Genomic DNA, 19,732 nt, shown 5'->3' with positions numbered 1-19,732 from the left:
ACAATTATGAGTGTCATCTCAAAATGTAACTGACTTTTCCCCCTCAAATATATTTCCAGTAAATCCAATGTGGGATTATAAAATCGATGAATATAATCTGATTACTGTGCTGTATGTATTTTAGTCAGTAACTATAATGATGAAAGAACTACAGAGACAGAGCCTAAAAGAAATTATGCAAATTATTCTTTAAAAAGTGTAGCACTGAAATAACAGTGAAATCTAGTTTGCAGCTGAATCCACTTACTTCACTTAGTCTAAAAACAGAATGATGTTACTCAGATGACAGCTATTACTGAGGCTGAGCATTTTCCTCGCACACTAGACTAGGCCCTCACTAGTCATCTAAGTTTATCCACTGTGTTGTAAATTTGCTACTATGAAAGTCAAAAAAGAAACTGGACGAGGAAAGGTCACAGTTGAGTTTTTCTTCCATCATTCTGAATGTATTAACAGCACAGTAATAATTCATATATTCATTGTAAACCATGGGGAGTGAAACAGTATCCATCAGAAAACTGCATATCGCTTATTGTGCGAGTCCAGCCTCCACCTAAAACCCTCATCACGTCTCACTATAGCACTTTGTGTAAGTCAGCTGAAAAATGAAACACTGCTGTGAATTTAGACAAATACAGAGCGAGAGATCTGGAGGAGGAGAGCGTGCCTGGCTGGTTGTCCCCCCTCCTCCTCGTCCTGCTATCTCTCTGTCCCTCCACTACCATCACAGCCACAGGAAGGCCCTGGCAGCCCGAAAACACTGATACTATCTGTGTGCTTTTCATCTCCATCCTACGCAGTGTCGAAATCTTGGCCATCCCACAAAGGGAAACCAGTGGTGAACAACGGTCCATGGCATGACGTCCGTTTCTGTGGGTAGACGGCTTATGGTGTGTCGGGTGGTGGTGGCGCCCAAGGATGCAATGGAAAATAAGTGAGGATAATGACAGTAAATTCTTGAGTTACCCCACAACACTTTATACTAAAAGGTGCTTTTTTGCTGTCAAATACATGTATCACAAAGCTATAATCAGCTTGGGTTGAGGTTATGCACATGGTGGCTATATGAGGAAAAAGTGAAAAAATGTATTACTAAACTGCTTTAAAATGCAAAAAAATATTAACCTGTGCATATCTGCTGTTCATAAATTAGTGCTTAATGATGGCCAGCTGCCATTATGTTTCCATAGGAAGAATTAGCCGATACAAAAGACTACTAGTTCATACAGATGCACAGCAAATAGTTTTATTTAAGAAAAAAATATTCCTTTAACAAGCATTAAGTATGATAAAAACACTTTTAACAACATAAAAGATATTTGTTCATATTATGGTAACTTGCATCATAATCATTTCAAGTAGTCCTTCATTTAGTGACAAGAGATAAGAGTATTAGATTTCATTAAATCCTCTACTAACCACAGGTTCTTGTGTAATCCTATTGGGCAACAACTCTTACAATCATCTCTGACAATGAGAAGAAATATCAGGTAGATGATTATGCAATGTTTGTTCAATCTAATCCTATAGTAAATCTGTCTGAGGCGCAGGGTAATCTCCTTTTTGAAGACACCGTGAGGATTATGAATGTATGTGTGGATGCTGCCGTCAAGAATCATAACTAGGCTGATTTGGGATTTGCAAAGATTTTAAAAATATCCAAATTTAGGTGCCTATTTCAATGCCCATTATCCAGCGTCTTAGACTAAGGTTGGGGTTCTGACATCAGCGCGTCCCTAAAGCCCCATGCAAATCTTATGTAACCTGAGAAGTGGTCCTACATTCACTGCTGCTGTTTCACGCTTCATGTTCACAGACCCTGAAGTTCAAGTTCATGCCGCTCAGTTACAGTTCGTGTGCACTCTGTAGCCCCTACCGCCACGTTTCCTCTTAACCACGGTTTGGAAAATACATCAACTACAGAGCATCTTCATTCACATCCACACCTCTTTGTACTGAGACTTCAGGGTCCCTCTTTCAAAATGTTCAGGTGCTCCTCCATTTGTTCAGTGCTCCAGTTTTTAATGCTCATTCTTTAAAACTCAAAAGCAATGCTCAAACAAACTCAACAAACAATAATCTAGTTTCACAGTTGCTATTAAACCCATAAAGTTGGGACATAACCCCAGGGCTTGGATCCACATCTATACTGGTGCAATTACGGCCAAGTGGGATTCAAATCTGATTTTACAGATTTTATTTTTTATGTAACTTTTAAAAAATAGTTTCAGTCCTTTTTCAGAATAATGAGGTAAATCTTTGACTTTTGTCTAATTTGAGGCCTAGTCACACTATTATTGCATCTGGTAGCGGTGATTAGAAGTTAATGCCGTGTATAGGTGGGGTTTTAGACTCTAGTTCAGATACTGTGCTCCCCTGCTCCTCCATCCTCCACTCCCTGCAGGTGGCGCTGTGACAGGACGTGTTTGAGAGTGTCCAGCTCCTGCGTGAGCTGTCCTATGCGCATCTGCAGCCTCTGGTTCTCCTCCTGCAGCTGTACAGCCCTCTGCTGGGTCATCAGGATGCGTTTGCGGGCCTTGTCCCGGCTCTTCCTCACGGCGATGTTGTTCCTCTCCCGTCTCAGCCGGTACTCGGTGCTGTCCTTGCTGATGGTCCTCTTGGTCATCGAGGTGCGCAGAGATGAAGGAGGAGACGGCAGGAGGAAGGGGGACATGTCCTGTGGTCAGAAACACAAACACAAATCAGTTCCTGGAGAAGCAAGCTGGCTTGAGGACGTTCCAGGGGATGCTGGCATAAATTTATAAATTAAGGAATAGTTTCCTTTCAGTACAACTCAACTACAAGAAATGATGCAAGTTATAGTATGTATCAAATAGGAAGCACTAAGTCAGAGGTTTCTCCCTCACCACTATTGTCTTTCCAGTGCAAATACTTCTAAAACTCAAAGCCAAATCAACAACAAAACTCTTCCCGTGTGGCTGTTAGTCTGAGACTCTCTCTCTGAGCTGGATTGGGGTTTAAAGATGTGAAAACACTAGACAACCATTGGCCTAGTGCTTGATGAGGGGATCTCCGTTTTGGTTCATGTTCAGTCACATCCGACCAGAGGGGGAAAAAACGCCTTAAGAAATTTCCCCTTAAGTACAAAATGAAGTCTAAAAAAAACTCTTGCCCAGTAATTGTTTGGCAAATGATAAGAAGAGCAGTGGAAGAGTGGACAACTGCAGCTTTTAGTCATTCAACAATAAATGAAATGTGCTCGGTGATGTTCGCCATGTCACAATAAGATTATTAAACATGAAGGATATTTAGATTAGGCTGTTAGTACGACAGAAACACATCAAGGCTCTCTCTCTCTCTCTCTCTCTCTCTCTCTCTTCACACACACACACACACACACACACACACACACACACACACACACATACACAGACCTGCTGGGCTGTGATGTGGCTCTGGTGGTGGTGGCTGCTCCCGGTGCCGGTGGCGTTGCTGTGGCAGGGCGGTGCGTATGACAGGTAGGACAGTCCCATCATCTGCTCACCCAGTCTGTCTTCGTTGCCCCCCCTGACCAGTGCCTGAGACTGGCTGTATGAGATCATATCCATCTGAGCCATCGCACTGTTTGACACAGACGGGTTGGAGACGGCGGGGTTAAGGTTCTGGGTCTGGGTTTGTCCCAGGTATGAGCTGCCCCACTCCTGGATCACAGACGACACCCTGGAGTCAGACATCTGACGGGGTTCAGAGGCAGAGGAGGCTCAAAGTTAACTACAAAGTGCAATCAGTGTAGACGAACATTTCTGAGAGAAAGTTTGATGTTATTGTTCCCCTTGAGGAGTAATAGTGCTGCTCTGGTGTTGGGACATAGTTTGGTAATTAGAATCAAACCCACATTGTTCAAGTAACAAATAAACAGTCATTTCTGTTTTTGGAGAGACTGAGGTGAATACATTTTGACCGTGTATAGCTCAGCAGTACATACAAATACACACGGGCACAGTGCAAAGAAATACTGCACATTCCTCTACACCTAAACACCCAACAACCATCCAACTACTTCACCAAAATGTTTCATATGCCCTCAGTTCAGTCTACGCCAAATTACCATAGTTACAGTATAGCTGTGAAAGGACATTCAAACCACATAGCAAATCGGTTACAGTGTGGTTTCTGCTCTGAACGGCCCCAGTCTGAAGGTTTACATCGATCCCTGCTGAGCGCCTGTACTTACCATGACTGATCTGTCCAGGCACTACATGCAGACTTTTGAGACAAGACTCCAGGCTCCTCTGACTGCTGTGTGACTGCAAATGAGTGAAGGAGAATCAGATACTCCTCTCTGATCATCACACCATCACCCCCCCCTCACACACACACACACACACACACACACACACAAAACCACAGCACAGCAAGAGATTGCGTTGCAACAACTGTCCATCTTAAGACGTCATTTATTCTCATACCCCCCAAAACAAGTGAGAACATCTGCCAGTGGGATGTGATATTCCCACTCCTTTCTAACACTAAGTGGCTTACTTTCCAGAATTATCTAGAATCAAGTGTCATAATCTTGATACTTGTGGGCTGCCTTCTTTCAATAGATCAAGCCTTTACTAAATTCCTGAATCAAGTGAAGGTGCACTGGAAACCAGCGGGCCAAGAGCCACATAATCACATATTACAGTAAAACATGTCTGCATTAAAATACATGGAAACCCCTCTGACAGTAATGAAGGCGCTTTAGAGTCTCCATCAGGGCATTTTGCTGTTGCTGTTTGTCGTTATGAAAGATCGCGTGTTCCGCGTGAAAACTTAAATTGTCCCTCTGCGGCTCCCGTAGTTATTATGATGGTAAAATGGCTGCTTCTATTGACAACGTGAGTGGAACTCTAATGCTACTTCATGAGAGCGATTGTTTTATCTCCCCGTCATACATATTAACATATTTCTTACAATACATGAGGTTTTGCTAACTTTATTGTTTAATGATATGTATTGATCCGCCAGACGGACAACAGCCGCTATGATGTGAGCCTCCGCTGGGAGTGGAGCCGAGGCTAACTAGCCAACTAACCAGTCCCAGTCAGCTGCTTGTGGTGTAGACGTGGCTGATTTGTACAAGTAAACGCATGTGCAGTGACTTTCCCACGTGTAAATTAATTCTCATTTTTATCATTTTGCAGGATTTAATTGACGGTGATTTGCCCAAAGCCGTGCAGTTGCTGACTAGTCTCACGGAGCAGGTAAGAGAGTGGTGTGGTGTGTGGTGTGTGTGGTGGCTGCTGGCCCCGGTCACCTCCGTTGGCTCGTGTTGGGCCCCCCGGCTGGTCCCAGAAACAGAGCCCACTATAGATGTGATGCAGTGACAGCGTGTTCCTCTCTCCTAGGTGGCTGCAGTCACAGGCCATGTCCGTGAGCTGCTGCAGAAAGTCCAGGACGGAGCGTTTAACACCTCGAAGGTGAGGAGAGACTTTGTCTAACATGCTGTTGTCAGATCTGCGTCTGCTTTAGTGTTTGTTTTATCTCACACCGAGTGCCAGAAGGGTGGGGTTTGACACATTTGAACAGTAAACACACGTGTGCAGTGCTGCAGGAAAGTCACTTTGGTGTACATATCTAAAATGTAGAATTGCACAATCAATAAATGACCCACATCCTGATGTAGGGAAGTCCCAGCTCAGAGGTAAAAGTAAATACTGTTTGACCTTGGTCACGGTAGCTTTTAGTAAACACATGGAGGCTCTCTCAGGCTGTGATCTGCTCCTCTCTGCCTCTCAGGGTTTGTCCTTCTTGGATCTCCGTTATCACCTGCTGCTCTTCTACCTGCAAGACCTCACCCACCTGATCAGCATCAAAACTGAGGGAGGCCAAATCAAGGAGAGCGCAGCCCTGAACAGAGTGGTCACCATCAGGACGGTGAGCTGTGTGCACTCGTCTGACCATCCCTCGCTCTTGTTATTGTTACTGTTCAGTTAGTGTTCATGGCCGGGCGGACAGCGAACACCCTGCCTCCCGTAGCTGTGGATTCAGCGTTAAAATGACCGACTTTTCCTCCAAATGTTTTGCTCTGTTTGAAGGTCCTGGAGAAGATGCGACCCCTTGATCACAAACTGAAGTACCAGATTGATAAACTGGTGCGCACAGCTGTCACGGGCAGCCTGGGTAAGACCACATTATGTTGTCTGTACGTTAAAGAAGAGTACAGCATCTCGCTTTTAATCTTTTTACGGCTTTTCCATCCTGCTCTGAAAAGATTTGATCTGGGTCACGCTAGTAAAATATCAGACTTGTGTGATCAGACTTATGTTTCACAGTCATAACCAGTTTTTTGTTTGTTTCCTTGTTTGTCTGTTTGTTTGTTTTTAGCTGAAAATGATCCATTGCAGCTGCGTCCTAATCCTGACAACCTCGTGAGCAAAGTAAGACTCTGACTTCATATTTTGTAGCTATGACTAGGACGTACTTCAGGAAAATTCAAGAAATAGCGATGTAATCCTACTAAAATCACGTATCTGGTTTCTTGTAATACATTCACTGGTTTAATTGTTTCAAGACATTTAATCAGCCTTTGTTGGTGTTAATTAAGCTTCAGTTAAACATGTCAATAGTGCGCACACTGACTTTGATTTGTTTCATCGATCCTCAGCTGAGTGAATCAGAGGGGTCTGAAGATGAGGCCGGCACCAAGGCAGTTTCTGAGAAGAAAGCAGCCCCCTCTAGTGGCAGGAAATATGTACCTCCAAGGATTGCCCCAATGCATTATGGTAAATATTTTTTGTCTGGCAAAGGATTTATTTCCTATTTTCCCGTTACTACTGCTTTTTAGTAGTAGAATATCAAGGGCAGATATGATGTATGTCCTCTTTGTATGAGCATACTGTTTGTTCCAGTTCATGTTCCAGTGCAGTGAGAGTTGCTTCTCTCTTTATAGTCCAGTTTATGCACAAAATACTCAGCTGTTCTTATTTTCCTTGTATGTACATATGACGACTTTTTCAAGTTAGAAATATCATCTGCACTCACTGTTTTTCACCTCTGATCGAGATATGAATTGGCTGAGCAGGTGATGTGATCATGTTTACATACAAATCATCATGTCCTCGCATTTCCCCCAGACGGCGACATGACCGAGGCAGACAGGAAGAAGGAGCAGGCGGAGCGTCAGCGGCGGCTGGCCCTGCGCAGCTCTCTGATCCAGGAGCTGCGGCAGCAGTACAGCGACGCCCCGGACGAGATCAGGGAGCGACGAGACTTCCAGACAGAGCGGGAGAGCCGTGAGGAGCTGCACAGGTTCAGCTTTTATTCAGACATGGTGTTTATTTTATGGAGAATGGGCAGAGACATCAGGAGGGTGATAGGGATAAGAGGCGAGACTCTGGAGTTTTTGCTCTGCGTAGACATCAGTCAGCAGGTCAACGTCACTGACAGATGGGAGGCTGTGTAGAGGTTTGGGGGTTTTGTTTACATCTTTTTACAGTATTTAGTAACAGACTTTCCTCACTGGGTCGGCACCAATTGCACATCTGTCTGGCAGGGAGGGGGTCTCCTCCTCTCCTTCCCCTGTGGTTCTTTCTTCCATTTCTCCCCCTCTGTTACCACTGGGGTTTTTGGGGGATGGGGGAGTGGAGGTTCCTGTCCGCTACGAGGATTAAGTCGGGGCGTGTTGTCTGTTTCTTGTAAACATGTGGGCATGTAAAGCCCTTTGACACTGATACAGGGTTTTAAATAAACCTGGAACTCGAACTTAACAGAGCAATAATTCTCTTTTCCTCTTGACAGGAAAAACTATGAGGAGTCCATGATGGTGCGTCTGAACATGCCAAAGAGTCAGAAGAGCGCCAAGAAGAGAGGCATGATGGGAATGTCTGGCCAGCTGAGCGGTATCACGCACTTCAGTGACATCACGGCTCTGACGGGCGGCGAGGGGGGGCAGGTGAGCTGGTCCAGAGACATCTACACCAACATGACAGGGAGGGGTCACAACAGGAACATGAACAACACTGCGGCTCTGTTTTAGTCCACACGTACAAAAAAAAAAAAAAAGAATTTGTTAGAGGTTTGACTCAAGTTCTGCTACAGTTTATATTAAATATTATGCGACTTGGGCTGGCAACACGATGCAATTTATGTTGATTGGAACGTCCTGTTTTTGGATTCTGTGCAGAAATGTTCACCAGCCAAGTGATCACAAGCAGCTTAACCTGCAGTGACTATCAACATGGCCGTTTGAAGAAACCCCATATGTTTGGGAACCTCAGTGACTCAATTGTGTCACGCTGAGCTGGCACTACGTTGCGTTGCTGTGCCTACATAGGTTTGGCACGCCAACCCACTCTGTCCTGCTTCCTCTCCATCAGTGTCTGCGGTCCGAAAAGAGACTGAAATATTAAAGCGAGGAAAGTAAATTCATTTAAGAGGACTTGGAAAATCCATGCGCAGTGTTTGGCTTTTGTACCAGACAACATAAAAAAAAAACCACAAAGAGGATATTGCTAACAGGGCCATCCCCATCAAGTATGAATGGGGCCACTGTGGCTTGTTTTTATTTAGATTGTCTTATTAAAGCACAGAGATCACACTGCTGATCTCTAACAGTTGCCGTTTGTTTCCGCAGGATGGGGATAATCCTCGTCCCAAGAAAAAGAAGAAACTCATGAAGAAGAAAACCAAAAGGAGAGGTGAGGCCACTGCAGCGTGCCACACTGCACAAATTCATTTTCTACCTTTTCAGCACACAAAATGTACACATGGTGTTGTTGGTATTTGAGTTGAATTAAGTGTCATTCTTTAAAAAAAACTTAACTTTTTTATGTTTTAATATATCCATATTACCAGTATTGGCTGTGATCTTGTCCTTATTCTTAAGAGCAGGGGAGGCCTGCCTCACCGCCACTGTGCTGTGTGAAACAGGAAAGCATTGGTCAGCTCAATGGATTATCACCTGGATTTTATATCGTTTATCAATAATGGTCACTCCATTTGTTTTCTCTGCAGCTTTCAAGAAGCACAGATAGATGTGGAGCGAGGTGTCCCGGGTTAATAGAAGACCGACAGCAGCCAGCCAGCATCCTGTTGGTTTGTCCGGCAGAAATATTTTATACATGATTTTAATTACCCAGAGAAAAACCCATTGTACCAGAAAAATTCTCTACCGTCTGTATACAGTTAATGTTTTTCAGTTTGTGGAATAGAAAAAAAAATCCTGTTTCTTGTGTTGTATTGTTTCCTTAATCTGCACCATAGTCCAGGCAATTGACATTCTTGTCAGAGGCAGGATGTCTGGACAGTTAATTAGCAGAGGAAAAAATAAATTGTGAGGAAAATGTTTTAGATTGAGTTCTCCCTGCTTTCCGTCTTTCCCTCTGTCTTGTCTAAGTTCCTCCCCAGGAGGAGAGGAGGCGAGCAGCGCTGAGTTTCTGGGCTGCAGCCTGTCGGTGCCAGACATCAGCAGAAACTCATACAATCCTATCAGATCTTCACAAATGTCTGACAGGCAGCCAGCTGCTGATGCAAGGCCTAATCAAAACCGCATGCTGGACCCACAACAGTACACATTACTGAATACACAACGGGAAATTGACCACATTGGAAACAATTATTTTCACACTTGTGTCACTGATTAGACATGAATATTTTGACATGCATGCTTTTGGCCACAATTCAGGTTCTGCCTGGTGAGCATAAACTGTTTTCCTGTTATTGTAAGCATAATGGAAGACAGAATAATCACTTTGCCTTTGCATCATCCTTCCCTTGAAATTAATAATTTTCAATTTAGTCAAAGAATGACAATCTCAGATGCCCTGCCCATTTGTTTCATTATGTAAGTTTGGCAACATTCCTGCACAGAAACTCAATAGGACTTTAGTCATTGCTGCCTACTGAGTTTGAATTGCTGAACGGGTCACAGAATCGTTCTTTGTCAGAACTACATGCCAAAATGTGTGATGCAGTCAGTGTGTTTGTACTAAGTTCAGTGTAAGGAGTGTACTCTGGGATCTGAAGTTGTGAAAAACAGTCATGGCCAAATAATATTCAAATATTTCAGTTTTGGCCTTCTGGGGATCCAGATGGAAGAGATTTGCCACAGGGGATGATTGCCAGAGTTTAAGCAATCCCAGGAAAGCATTTAAAAGTCAATTTAGAGTACTTTTTAAGTGACTGACAAGTGTTTAAGCCCACCCATCCGACTTTCCAAATAGGCTGAAAGCAAATGGTATCAATTATTTGCATGAACAGTCTGTCATTGCAGGACAACCCCATTTTTTGAAAATAATTGAGGATCACATGTTCCACTAAATTTTCAGGACAGATTCACACATACAAGCTCTCATTTTTACACAATGTCTTTATTTTTTTTCTAATTACAGACTCATGGGTTAAAAATAAAAATTAAAAAAAGCAAAACATTTTTTTGTTTTTCCAAACCCATTCCCCTGTTTCAAAAGAAGAAAAAAACAAAACAAAAAGAAAAAAACAAAACAAACCTCTCCACACAAACCCCACCCCTAACCTCCCCCACCCTGAAAATAAAAGCTCCGGCCCACTCCATTATTAAATTAATAATCAATGCCGTTAGCCCCTCGGCCTTCCTCAGACAAGCCTCGACTGCACTGCGTGTGGTCAGAGAAAAAGGGCACCAAAGGGTGCGAGTTTCACCCCAAAAAGCACCCCGGTCTCTGGTCTTGCCTTCCTCGCTCTCATGTCAGCTTGCCTGCCGCTCAGCTATCAGCTTCAGCTCTCTCTATATAAATTATGTGTTGGGTTGGTTGACTGTGTTGGGTGCTGTCTGTACTGTCAGTGTATGTCTGCCTGGTGTGTGTCTGTGTATCTGCTTAGGGTACCTGTGTATGTGTGTGTGCATGTGTGTGTGTAAGTGTGTGAGTAGAGTGCGAAAGAAGTAGTTAAAAGCGTCATCAGCGTTTGTTGTTGTAGTAAATGCCCCCCGCGGCGGGCCTGTGGTCGCCCTGCCCCCCTCCCCCACCCCCCCACACGGACAGAATGGGGTGAGTGTGCATAGCGGGAGCAGAGAGAGAGAGAGACGCTGCAGAGACAGTGGGGGGGGCCGGCGCCACCTGGGGAGGGGTAGTCAGCCTCCACTGGTCCTGAAACCTGAAACGACAAGAAGTGGTCTAATATACAGAGAGAGGAGGAGGGGACAAGGGGGGAGGAGGGATGGGAGGACAGGGAGCACAGAGGAAAGGGGAGGGAGGATCCAAAAAATAAAAACACTGAGGCCCCTTGGAAAAAAAAAAAAAAACATAAAACAAAAACGAAGGCAGAGCTGTAGCCATGCCTGGATAGGTGGGTGAGGACAGGTACAGACTGGTGGTAGGCAAGTGGGGTGGGGGCACTATTATGCACGTGTAACCCGACTCAACAGCCAAAGGCCCTCACTGTCCAAGTGACAGCAGACACCCAACAAGCCGGAGCATGGGATGATGTGCCCAAAAAATACAAAACACAACAATTGACAAAAGCAATGAGTTTAAAACGCAGGGAGATGGGACAGGGATGGGCAGGGGCAGAAAACAGCAGACACAAAAGGGAGAAGGGGGAGCAGGGGTAATGATACACTCCAATACCACAAACTAAAACAAACCAACAACATCAACAATATTCTGGCAAGTGGAACTTTCACATATGTACGGTACATTAAAAAAAGAAAAAAAAAATTAGAACATCCTTTCTTGATGCCATTTGTTTTCTTCTTCTGTGTTTTTTTTTTTTTTTTTTTTGCGAGCATATTTTTTGTGGTGGTGGTGGTGGAGGGGAGTGGGTGGGCTGTGTTGGTGATGGTGTGAAAGCAGGAGAGGTCACAGCCAGACCAAAGGAGACACATCTGCAGCCTGAGATACCATCTTCTCTCTCTCTCCACCCTCCCACCCCCTTTCCAAACAAAAACAAAAACAAAGGAAAAGAAAAAGAAAAAATATATATATATGCCACCATATTCTCCCCCAATGGCCAGCTTATACCTTACCAGGGGTGACCGCATCAACCTCCGCACACGCACGCTCACACACAATCGCACACTGCGGCCAGTCAGTCTCTCTGTCCAGGAGATGTTTTTTTTTCCTTTTTTTGTCTTTTTTCTCTTCTGGGGGGGTTCTTCTTTTATTGGGGGAGGGGAGGTTTATTTCATTCTTTTTTTTCTTTTTTTAAATGGGAACAAAGTGGGAAGAGGGTTGATAGTAAAGGAGTGTTGGGGGGGTGTATTAGTAAGGGGAATACCACGATGTTGTTCGCCCTCGGCCCCTGGAAAAGAGAGAGAAAAAGAGGGTGAGTTTTTTTCTGGTTGGCTTAAGACGGACACCAATTTCCAGGTGTGATATAGTAAAGTAGATAGATATGTGTATGTGTGTGCTTGCGGGCAGAGGAAGGGCATGCTGAATTTTCAGTCCTTGAAGTAAACTGAGGGGGAAGAAATATATCAAAGTGCAAGACAAAATGTTTAGGAGGAAGTGTTCACAAATCACTAAATAGACATTTATACCATCATAACGGTATTGTGCTTTTGAAGGTGTTGCATTACAACAGTTCAAATCATTCTGAAAGAGTAGGCTACAGTGCTGAGAGAAGCTGAAAGCAGCTTTGCCAACAGAGGAAAAATGTGTTTAATTTCCAAATATTTGGTTAACAATTAGTGTGTGGGTGTGAGGGGACAGTAAAGGCACTCTCTCTCCCTCTTTCTCTCTCTCTGTCTCTCTCTGCGAGAGCCGCCTCGGGGGTCACTGTAGGGAAAGACCTTGAGGACAAACAGCACCACACATATACCCCCAGCAAGACATGGTGCGTGCACACAAACACCCACCCACCCACACACACACACACACAAGACAATTTGGGGGACAGAACTCAAGACTGCACCATCAATTTTTTCCTTTTCTGCGCACATGCGAAACACTACCTGACTCGCGCACACACACACAGCCAGGCATTATCACAACTCGAGCACCACATTTTCCCCCCATTCCCGCTTTCTTTCTGTCTCACTCACTCAGTCATGAACACACACACACACACACGGCATCCAGTGGCAACAAACATAAGAGGTCACACTGGGGTTGAAACCAGTGGTTGGTTAGGCTAGATGCTGAGGTCAGGCTGCAGGAATGAACCCTCGTTTCTGGGAGTGAACACTGTAAAAGCGAGTCTGAGTTTGACAATGTGTGTGTGTGAGTGTGTGTCCATGTACATGTAAGAATAAATTGCCCACAAGCATAGAAAAACCACAGAGGGTCTTCCACATATGTAAAGTGTGTGTATGTGTGTGCTTACTGTGTGACAATCTTACAGGCTCAAATCATTTCCCATGCCTGCATGAGGAAGGTGACAACAGCAATGCTAATAGTTTTAACACAAGTAGAAATACTTTTTGGAGTCACAGCCCAATTTCTTAACAGTGCTTAGCACCACAACTTTTCTTCACAAGTGTTACAATCAGAGTTTCAGGCACAACAACAACAGCGGCCTTTCACTGTGTTGTCCTTTAGCACTCACTGAAGTTTTGGCAAAAGTGCTTTTGCTTTAGCCTGAGCAGAAAACAGTTGCTGTGGGCTGTTTAAATCTCAATTTCTATTCTGTAAAGCATCTTGAGGTTAAGTTGAGCTTAACCCCTTGATGCTTTACAGGCTATCCAGCCAAGACTGTGATTGCATTATCACAGCCAAGCCGTACAAAGTCCTCCAAAACCCAGGAAGGGTCAATGCAAAGATTTGTTTTCCTTGAATCGGGTATGTACTATTGTTCACCGAGGATGTGTTCCCGCAACAGGACAAGGCACCACTCAGAGGCATTGGTTCAGACTTGAGCCTGATTCAACTCCAGCAGTCTCTGTCTCCTACACAGCCCAGGTGCTGCATCAGGAGCTCATCACCAGGCAGCACCTCTGCTCTCCTGTGTGAGAGGAATTGATCAAGGGAAGGGCTCAAGGCCACAGAAAAAAATACGGCCCTCTAGCTGCCTTTATGTCGCCTTTCAAAAATGCTTCTCATACCGTGATTTTCCAATGGGACATTTGTTCATATTTAATCACTGGTGTTCAATGGTGGAAAGATACAGCCTGTCGTCATTAAGAGGAACCCAAGAGGATGCTTACTGTGGTTTATCATTACACTCATTAAAATCATATTGAGGATAAAAAGACATTTTGTGAGGTTGGGATTGTAAGCTTCTATTACCTTCTTCCATCAAAATCAACTACTTAGAATGTTACTTAATGCTTGTGTGCTTTTAAATAAAAATGACATTGAAGATAAAGATTTTTTTTTTAAAATGCAGTTTTGCCAGATCGCATGCCAAATCTTTGATGCCTAATAACACAAAACTGCACAATGTCTTTCAGCTATTGATATGGTTACAGCTAAATGTCAATATGAAACACAAAGGAAGCTTAACAGACTGTTGTTGAGAAGTCTGTTTAACTCAGCAGAAATATTTTCCTCAAGTACATAAATTTCCAGTAAGGCCAACTGAGTAAACCATACTTGATCACTTTTCAACTTCAGCTGCCGGCTTGGTTAAATATCAGGTCTGAATCAAACACCTCTCAGCCCCTCCTCCAGACCAGGAGTGCCTCATCCTGCAGCGAGGCCAAATCCCACAGAGTTAATTGGCAGGGTTAGGGTTTCTTGGTATGTGCAGGAGTGGCTGCTTTAAGTACACAGTGATTAGAGAGATTCTGACCTTGAGGCCCAGATACTTTCTCACACAAAGAAATGGAGAGATGTAACCTTTCCTAGTTGCTATCTGAATGCAGGCATGCTCAGATTGGGAATACAGTGCAGAAATACTCCTTCAGTCAAGAACAAGGGCAAATATGGAACAAGAGATCAAGTATGACTGGAAAATAAAAACACTAAATAGAGGTTTGCTTGAAAAACTTGTTCATCACTGAAGTTACACCTCTGCCTTTAGGCCATTTCCAAAACAACTGCTGCATCACATTGCTTTGGGAAAATATTATTTATTTTTTAATTAAAACATTAGGTAGTGTACGATAGTTCAAGGTCTAAAGGATTCAGATGGTTTGTAGGGGTGACTGCATCAGAATCTCTCTACTTCAAAGCTCAGTGCATGTGTGAGGAAGTTGGGCATGCAGATCAGTGTACTTGGCACCACACCTCCTCTCTCTGACTTAACACAGACACAAAAAACATGGCTCCACAATGGGGCATACTGGGAATTCCCAGGGTGAGACACTCTTGCTTTCTTGGTGCCTATGAGGGCTTGCCAGAACCCCCATAGGCATTTATCACCAAAACATTTGTCATTTATGCCTACTGAAACGGCATATAAGTTGTAAGAGTCTACATCTAAATGAACAAGCAGTGCCTTTGATTATATGTATAAATGTTTAAGCTGGTCAGGACAAGCACAACCTGGCCTTGAATTTGAAATTGGGCCACACTGAAGATTCACTAAAAGCCCCATTGCAGAGTGCCACAGTGAAGTCCATTGAAATTTCACTCTAATCTGACCCGAGTAATCATGAGAGCCCCCGTCTCATTTCAAAAACACTCCAGAGAGCCACCAGACTCCCAGTGCACAGCACTCTGATCAGCGCCAGGCTTTACATACTAACGGAGCAGGCTTTTGTACAAAGTGGTAAAAACACAATGCTGTTTTATGTGGTTGCCAGTAAGCACAGACCAGGTGCCTCCACAGTAGCTATGGATGAACATCCAGAAAAACTAATTAAAAACCATCCGTTTAAAAAAAAAAAAAAAAAAAAAAAAAAAGGTCTACCTCTACAAACTTTCATGAGCAAATTGCCAGTTTTAACTGGCTCTGGACATACAATGGATGAGACAGAGCATCTGATGCAAAACCACCACAACACTGCAACACAGTGAATCACTGTCATCAGGTCACTGTTAATGACATCAAATCCTCGTAGTGTTGGAAGCAAAACCCAGACCTCTCAGAGATACAAAATGGATGACGTGCCGTGCCATAAAATCTCCTGATTCTAAATTGCCTTCCAAAAGAAAGATGAAAAAGGTGGAGCTTTCCACACTACTTTTCTTGTATCACTAAGTTGCTGGAGATTGTGTTGGCACACACCCAAACAGGGCTCCAACAGATACAAAGAGAACAGTGTGTATGTACAGCCTGGGAAGAGCAAATTGCCGTGCAGAGAGTCGGTGTGCCTCCACTGAAATGGTTATACATGATGCTGCATGCAATGTGCCCTTCAACCCCAAAACTGATGTGATGTGATTCCTTACCCGGCCACAGCCCCTTTGTGTGTGTGTGTGTGTGTGTGTGTGTGTGTGTGTTTGATAGACCTTCTTCTGGGTCCCAGAATAAACTCAAAATGTCTTAAAAATTAGATATTTCATCCCAAAATGAAGTATTCACCATTTAGAAAGGTTATACAAGTCAAATTTATTATGGTGTATTTTTTTTTAAATTCTTACTGAATTTAGGATTTTGTTCATATATTTTTGACAAGAGGAGTCAGCTGTATTCTTTATGCACTGTGTGTTAATTTCACTGATTTCAAAATGTAAAGCATTTTGGAATGAAATCCTCCCAATGAAATTGACCTTCTCTCCACTGCTGACAGACACTGACCTCGTTGCATCACACTATTCTTTCTCAAACTTCTCTGCACTTCAACTTTTACCTACTCACCTTCTCTTGTGCTTCCATACTTACCTTCTTTACCCTACACAATCATGGTGAACAAAACTGAACTTTTCCACACCTCCACTATACCTTTTCTTCCTGCTCCAAGTGTAGTAAGAACAATAATCTGTCCAATTATTTAAATGAGGCTTTTGACCCACAGTCACTTCTTCCATATCGCCCTCCCTTCTCCTGCCCCATCCTGTGCTGTCCTCCTTACTCTTAGTCTGGAGTAAAACAGGAACTGGACTATAACATGCACAAACTCCAACTCCGTCAGAGATATACAATGCACTCTGACACATTGGTTAATAGTTTTAGGATGGATGATTGAACCAAAACAAAATACCAACATGCAATTAGATTGGCCAAACGTCAGAGTCTCTGAAAGTTCAAGTTATTGTCCAGTCCCCCACTTCACTATATCAGCCTGAATTTTCATAACTCAAATAGAGAAGATAAAACGGGCTTCTCCAATGAGACACCAGTTCCTTTGTTTCTTTCCTACATGTAAAAACAAACCGAAGACAGTGTTATCGCTGAAGTCCAAAATGGAAACTTAACATATAGAACTGTTGCTGATAAATCTCACGGTACAGTGTCAGGTACCCAAATTCATGTCACTCATGACAACACTGTCCACTTCTTGTTTTTCTGTGTAGGTTCATCCCTGTCCTGATCTATGAAAAAAGTAGACAAAACTGTCAAGTCCATCAGAAATGGGGATCTGTCCAATTTCCAAAAACGATCCCCAATTCTGATTGGTCATAACAGAGTCTGCACTTTTTTCTTCCTCATTAGTCCTGTCGTCTTTTTGCCTGTAGCGTCAGACAGTGAGTGAGGTGGTGTGTGAGTAAGTGAGTGCAGTGCCCTCCCAGGGTGTCAAAAGGTGGGGAATCTCGGCATCAGCTCACCTGAAGGCCCGTCCTCTGCCCCTGGGTGGCGTGTAGCCGCTGTAGTAGCGCGCACGTGACGAGGAGAAGCTTCCTCCCCGTGAGCGGAAGCGGGCCCGGGGAAACCCGCGGTCTGTAGTGCTGATGCCTGGTCTGTTTGTTCTCTTAGCACCCACCTGAGCAGGAAAACAATGGGTGAGGCACAGGCGCACAAAATTAAAGTGTTGCGACTACTGCTGAAACAATGGGTCCTTTAATGGATCAGCTTAGAGAGAAAATTAATCTTAGTAATTGGTAAAGCAGTTTAGCCATTTATCAAGTTAAAGAACCAAAGACTTGCTGGTTACAGCATCAAAAATTCGAAGATTTTCTTGCTTTTGATTACAATTCACTTTAATGGCATGAAATAAACATACTTACTGCCAAACCACATGTACAGTGCAAACATAAATTGAAGATATACATATTCTTTGTTTCATAATAATAAAATGAATGGGTTGTTTTTGGCAGCTGGTGAGACAAAGTAAGCAATATTTAATTTCTCATCCAAGTGTAATGGTGACTTAACGATATGGAGGTTTCAGTCCAACCAAACAATTGATTTCACTTTTTACCAGAAATGGGGAAATGATGACTGAAATGAGCAGCTGGAATGTTTGGCTGGAATGAAAACATGCACACTAGCATGTAATAGACAAACATTTGTTAGATGAACCTTTAAACATGTGAAATGTATGTTTTCTTTTTCCATCAAGTCACATCAATAAGCTTTTCTCCATGGACAATACACATTGAAAGAAAGAGAACCTCTGGCATGCTCCTTTGGCAAAGCATTTCACCTTTAATGCAAAGTGAAGTAATTCTTTCGATATAAAATGAGAATTTTTAAAATGCTGCATCTGCAGTTTGGCTAAATTTAGTGGGGATGGCGTTTCCCCTGCAGATGTTTTGTTGCTGTGGTCATTGGGGATTATTTTTTGGTTTCAGTTACACATTATTCGGTACATCTGGCAAGCGCTTCAATTGAGATAATTTACCATGATAAAAGGACTCTTTCTTCAAATCACTAGGTCTATCCCTTGTATGTGCTTATCAAAAAAAGGGAACTGAAACACGTTTAAGTTTTGCTCAGCTGCTTTTTCCACTCACAACGATGCCTTTTATTGCTGTGATTACCAACTGTTGAATGACTGCAAAAAGCTCAGTGTTGCTATGGGAACTACATTACATTTTACATAAAATTAAAATAACTTGCTGAAATTTTTACCTTTATCTGCCTTCCTCTGAACAGGGACTCATCCAAAGCCATGGCCGTCCTAACAGACTCCTTGTCTGCAAACTCAATGTAGGCAAATCTGGGGAAAAAGGGGACATCAATGACCAATCAACGACAAACCAGTTGAAATTTCAACTCACTTGCACCCAATGTGAGCAAAAACAGCCAAAAGACTGTCAACTGGAGGGATAGTCACACACAAAATAAAGTTACCTACACTCAAATACTAACAAAATGTATGGGTCTGAAACAAAACAGCAATAGCATGTTCATGTATTCTGTACATTATACACTATTCATGCATCTTGATTGCACAGCTTTCATATAACGTCACAATGATCAAGAGCGCCCACTCTGATAATAAATGACCCTGTTCTCCTACAGGTTTTGCTGAATCTCTCTATTAAATCACTACAAATAAAAACTGAAGAATGACAGGGAAAAGAACAATGCATCCCAGACATTATCAACACATAAGGAATTTCTGTGTGCATGGGTAACTATTGTATCTCAAGTGAGCCAAGGCCATTTCAAGAACAAGATGGGTCTAGTTTATGGGAACTGCAAGGCAGCCTTTTCTGTATCAATCCATGTTTGACACACTCAGATAAAAACAGAAAATGAAAATGTTGTGCAAGAATTGTCAGTTCAAGAATCTAGTTTTAGACACAGAAAACCACATCCCTAAAGACACTAGCTATCCAATTCAAGTGTTTATTTGGAAAGAAACAGAGGGGGAGGAAATAAAACCAGGCCTGCACTGTTACAAATATAGTTAATAGAGTCATCTGCATCAGCACACAAAATCTATCCATCCACAGCTCGACTGTGTCACTCGTTTGGGCTTTTAGATATCCTGTTTATCTGTCACACAAGAAAGTGACATTTACACCCGTTCACCCACTGCAAGGTATTTACCCCTTTGGATGCCCTGTGAATTTGTCGCATAGGATGGTGACTC

The 19,732-nt window shown here is 43.1% G+C and overlaps 3 protein-coding genes across 5 annotated transcripts in view; 1 reads left to right on the top strand and 2 right to left on the bottom strand.

The window, feature by feature from the left end:
• Positions 1–1,341: 1,341 nt before the first annotated feature.
• cebp1 (CCAAT/enhancer binding protein (C/EBP) 1) lies at positions 1,342–5,722 on the bottom strand. Its single transcript, XM_030078857.1, has 4 exons — positions 5,264–5,722; positions 4,196–4,268; positions 3,396–3,695; positions 1,342–2,677 (listed from the first exon to the last, which is right to left on the bottom strand). The coding sequence occupies exons 2-4, from the start codon at positions 4,196–4,198 to the stop codon at positions 2,360–2,362; spliced, it is 621 nt and encodes a 206-aa protein (XP_029934717.1). The 5' UTR covers positions 4,199–4,268; positions 5,264–5,722; the 3' UTR covers positions 1,342–2,359.
• ngdn (neuroguidin, EIF4E binding protein) lies at positions 4,785–9,294 on the top strand. The gene is made up of 11 exons (XM_030078853.1): positions 4,785–4,844; positions 5,151–5,210; positions 5,355–5,426; positions 5,746–5,883; positions 6,045–6,129; positions 6,334–6,386; positions 6,614–6,731; positions 7,083–7,257; positions 7,747–7,900; positions 8,582–8,645; positions 8,962–9,294. Exons 1-11 carry the CDS (start codon positions 4,824–4,826, stop codon positions 8,979–8,981), a joined length of 960 nt encoding a protein of 319 aa, XP_029934713.1. The 5' UTR covers positions 4,785–4,823; the 3' UTR covers positions 8,982–9,294.
• Positions 9,295–10,415: 1,121 nt separating this feature from the next.
• pabpn1 (poly(A) binding protein, nuclear 1) overlaps positions 10,416–19,732 on the bottom strand; it is a 15,061-nt gene continuing 5,744 nt past the window's right edge. The window contains exons 4-7 of one of the 3 annotated variants that reach the window (XM_030078856.1): positions 19,690–19,732; positions 18,763–18,850; positions 17,517–17,671; positions 10,416–11,079 (exon numbers count right to left, since the gene is read on the bottom strand). The exon at positions 19,690–19,732 is cut by the window's right edge and continues 64 nt beyond it. In XM_030078856.1, coding sequence (XP_029934716.1) covers positions 10,884–11,079; positions 17,517–17,671; positions 18,763–18,850; positions 19,690–19,732 — 482 coding nt within the window. In that variant the 3' untranslated portion in view covers positions 10,416–10,883. Of the gene's footprint in view, positions 11,080–11,685; positions 12,226–17,516; positions 17,672–18,762; positions 18,851–19,689 lie in introns of those variants that run through there. The other 2 variants (XM_030078854.1, XM_030078855.1) reach the window with 2 other exon arrangements.

The sequence above is a fragment of the Myripristis murdjan genome, chromosome 20 (genome assembly GCF_902150065.1).
Source record: "Myripristis murdjan chromosome 20, fMyrMur1.1, whole genome shotgun sequence".
In the NCBI taxonomy this organism is placed as follows: domain Eukaryota; kingdom Metazoa; phylum Chordata; class Actinopteri; order Holocentriformes; family Holocentridae; genus Myripristis; species Myripristis murdjan.
This window is presented reverse-complemented; position numbering and strand designations above follow the sequence as displayed.

Excerpts from the sequence above, each read along its gene's own strand:
- cebp1 (XM_030078857.1), bottom strand. Across the intron at positions 2,678-3,395 it reads GCCACATCACAGCCCAGCAG|GACATGTCCCCCTTCCTCCT; the intron begins GTCTGTGTATGT and ends TTCTGACCACAG.
- ngdn (XM_030078853.1), top strand. The coding sequence starts at position 4,824 with ATGGCTGCTTCTATTGACAAC. Across the intron at positions 6,130-6,333 it reads AGCTGTCACGGGCAGCCTGG|CTGAAAATGATCCATTGCAG; the intron begins GTAAGACCACAT and ends GTTTGTTTTTAG. Across the intron at positions 6,387-6,613 it reads CTGACAACCTCGTGAGCAAA|CTGAGTGAATCAGAGGGGTC; the intron begins GTAAGACTCTGA and ends ATCGATCCTCAG.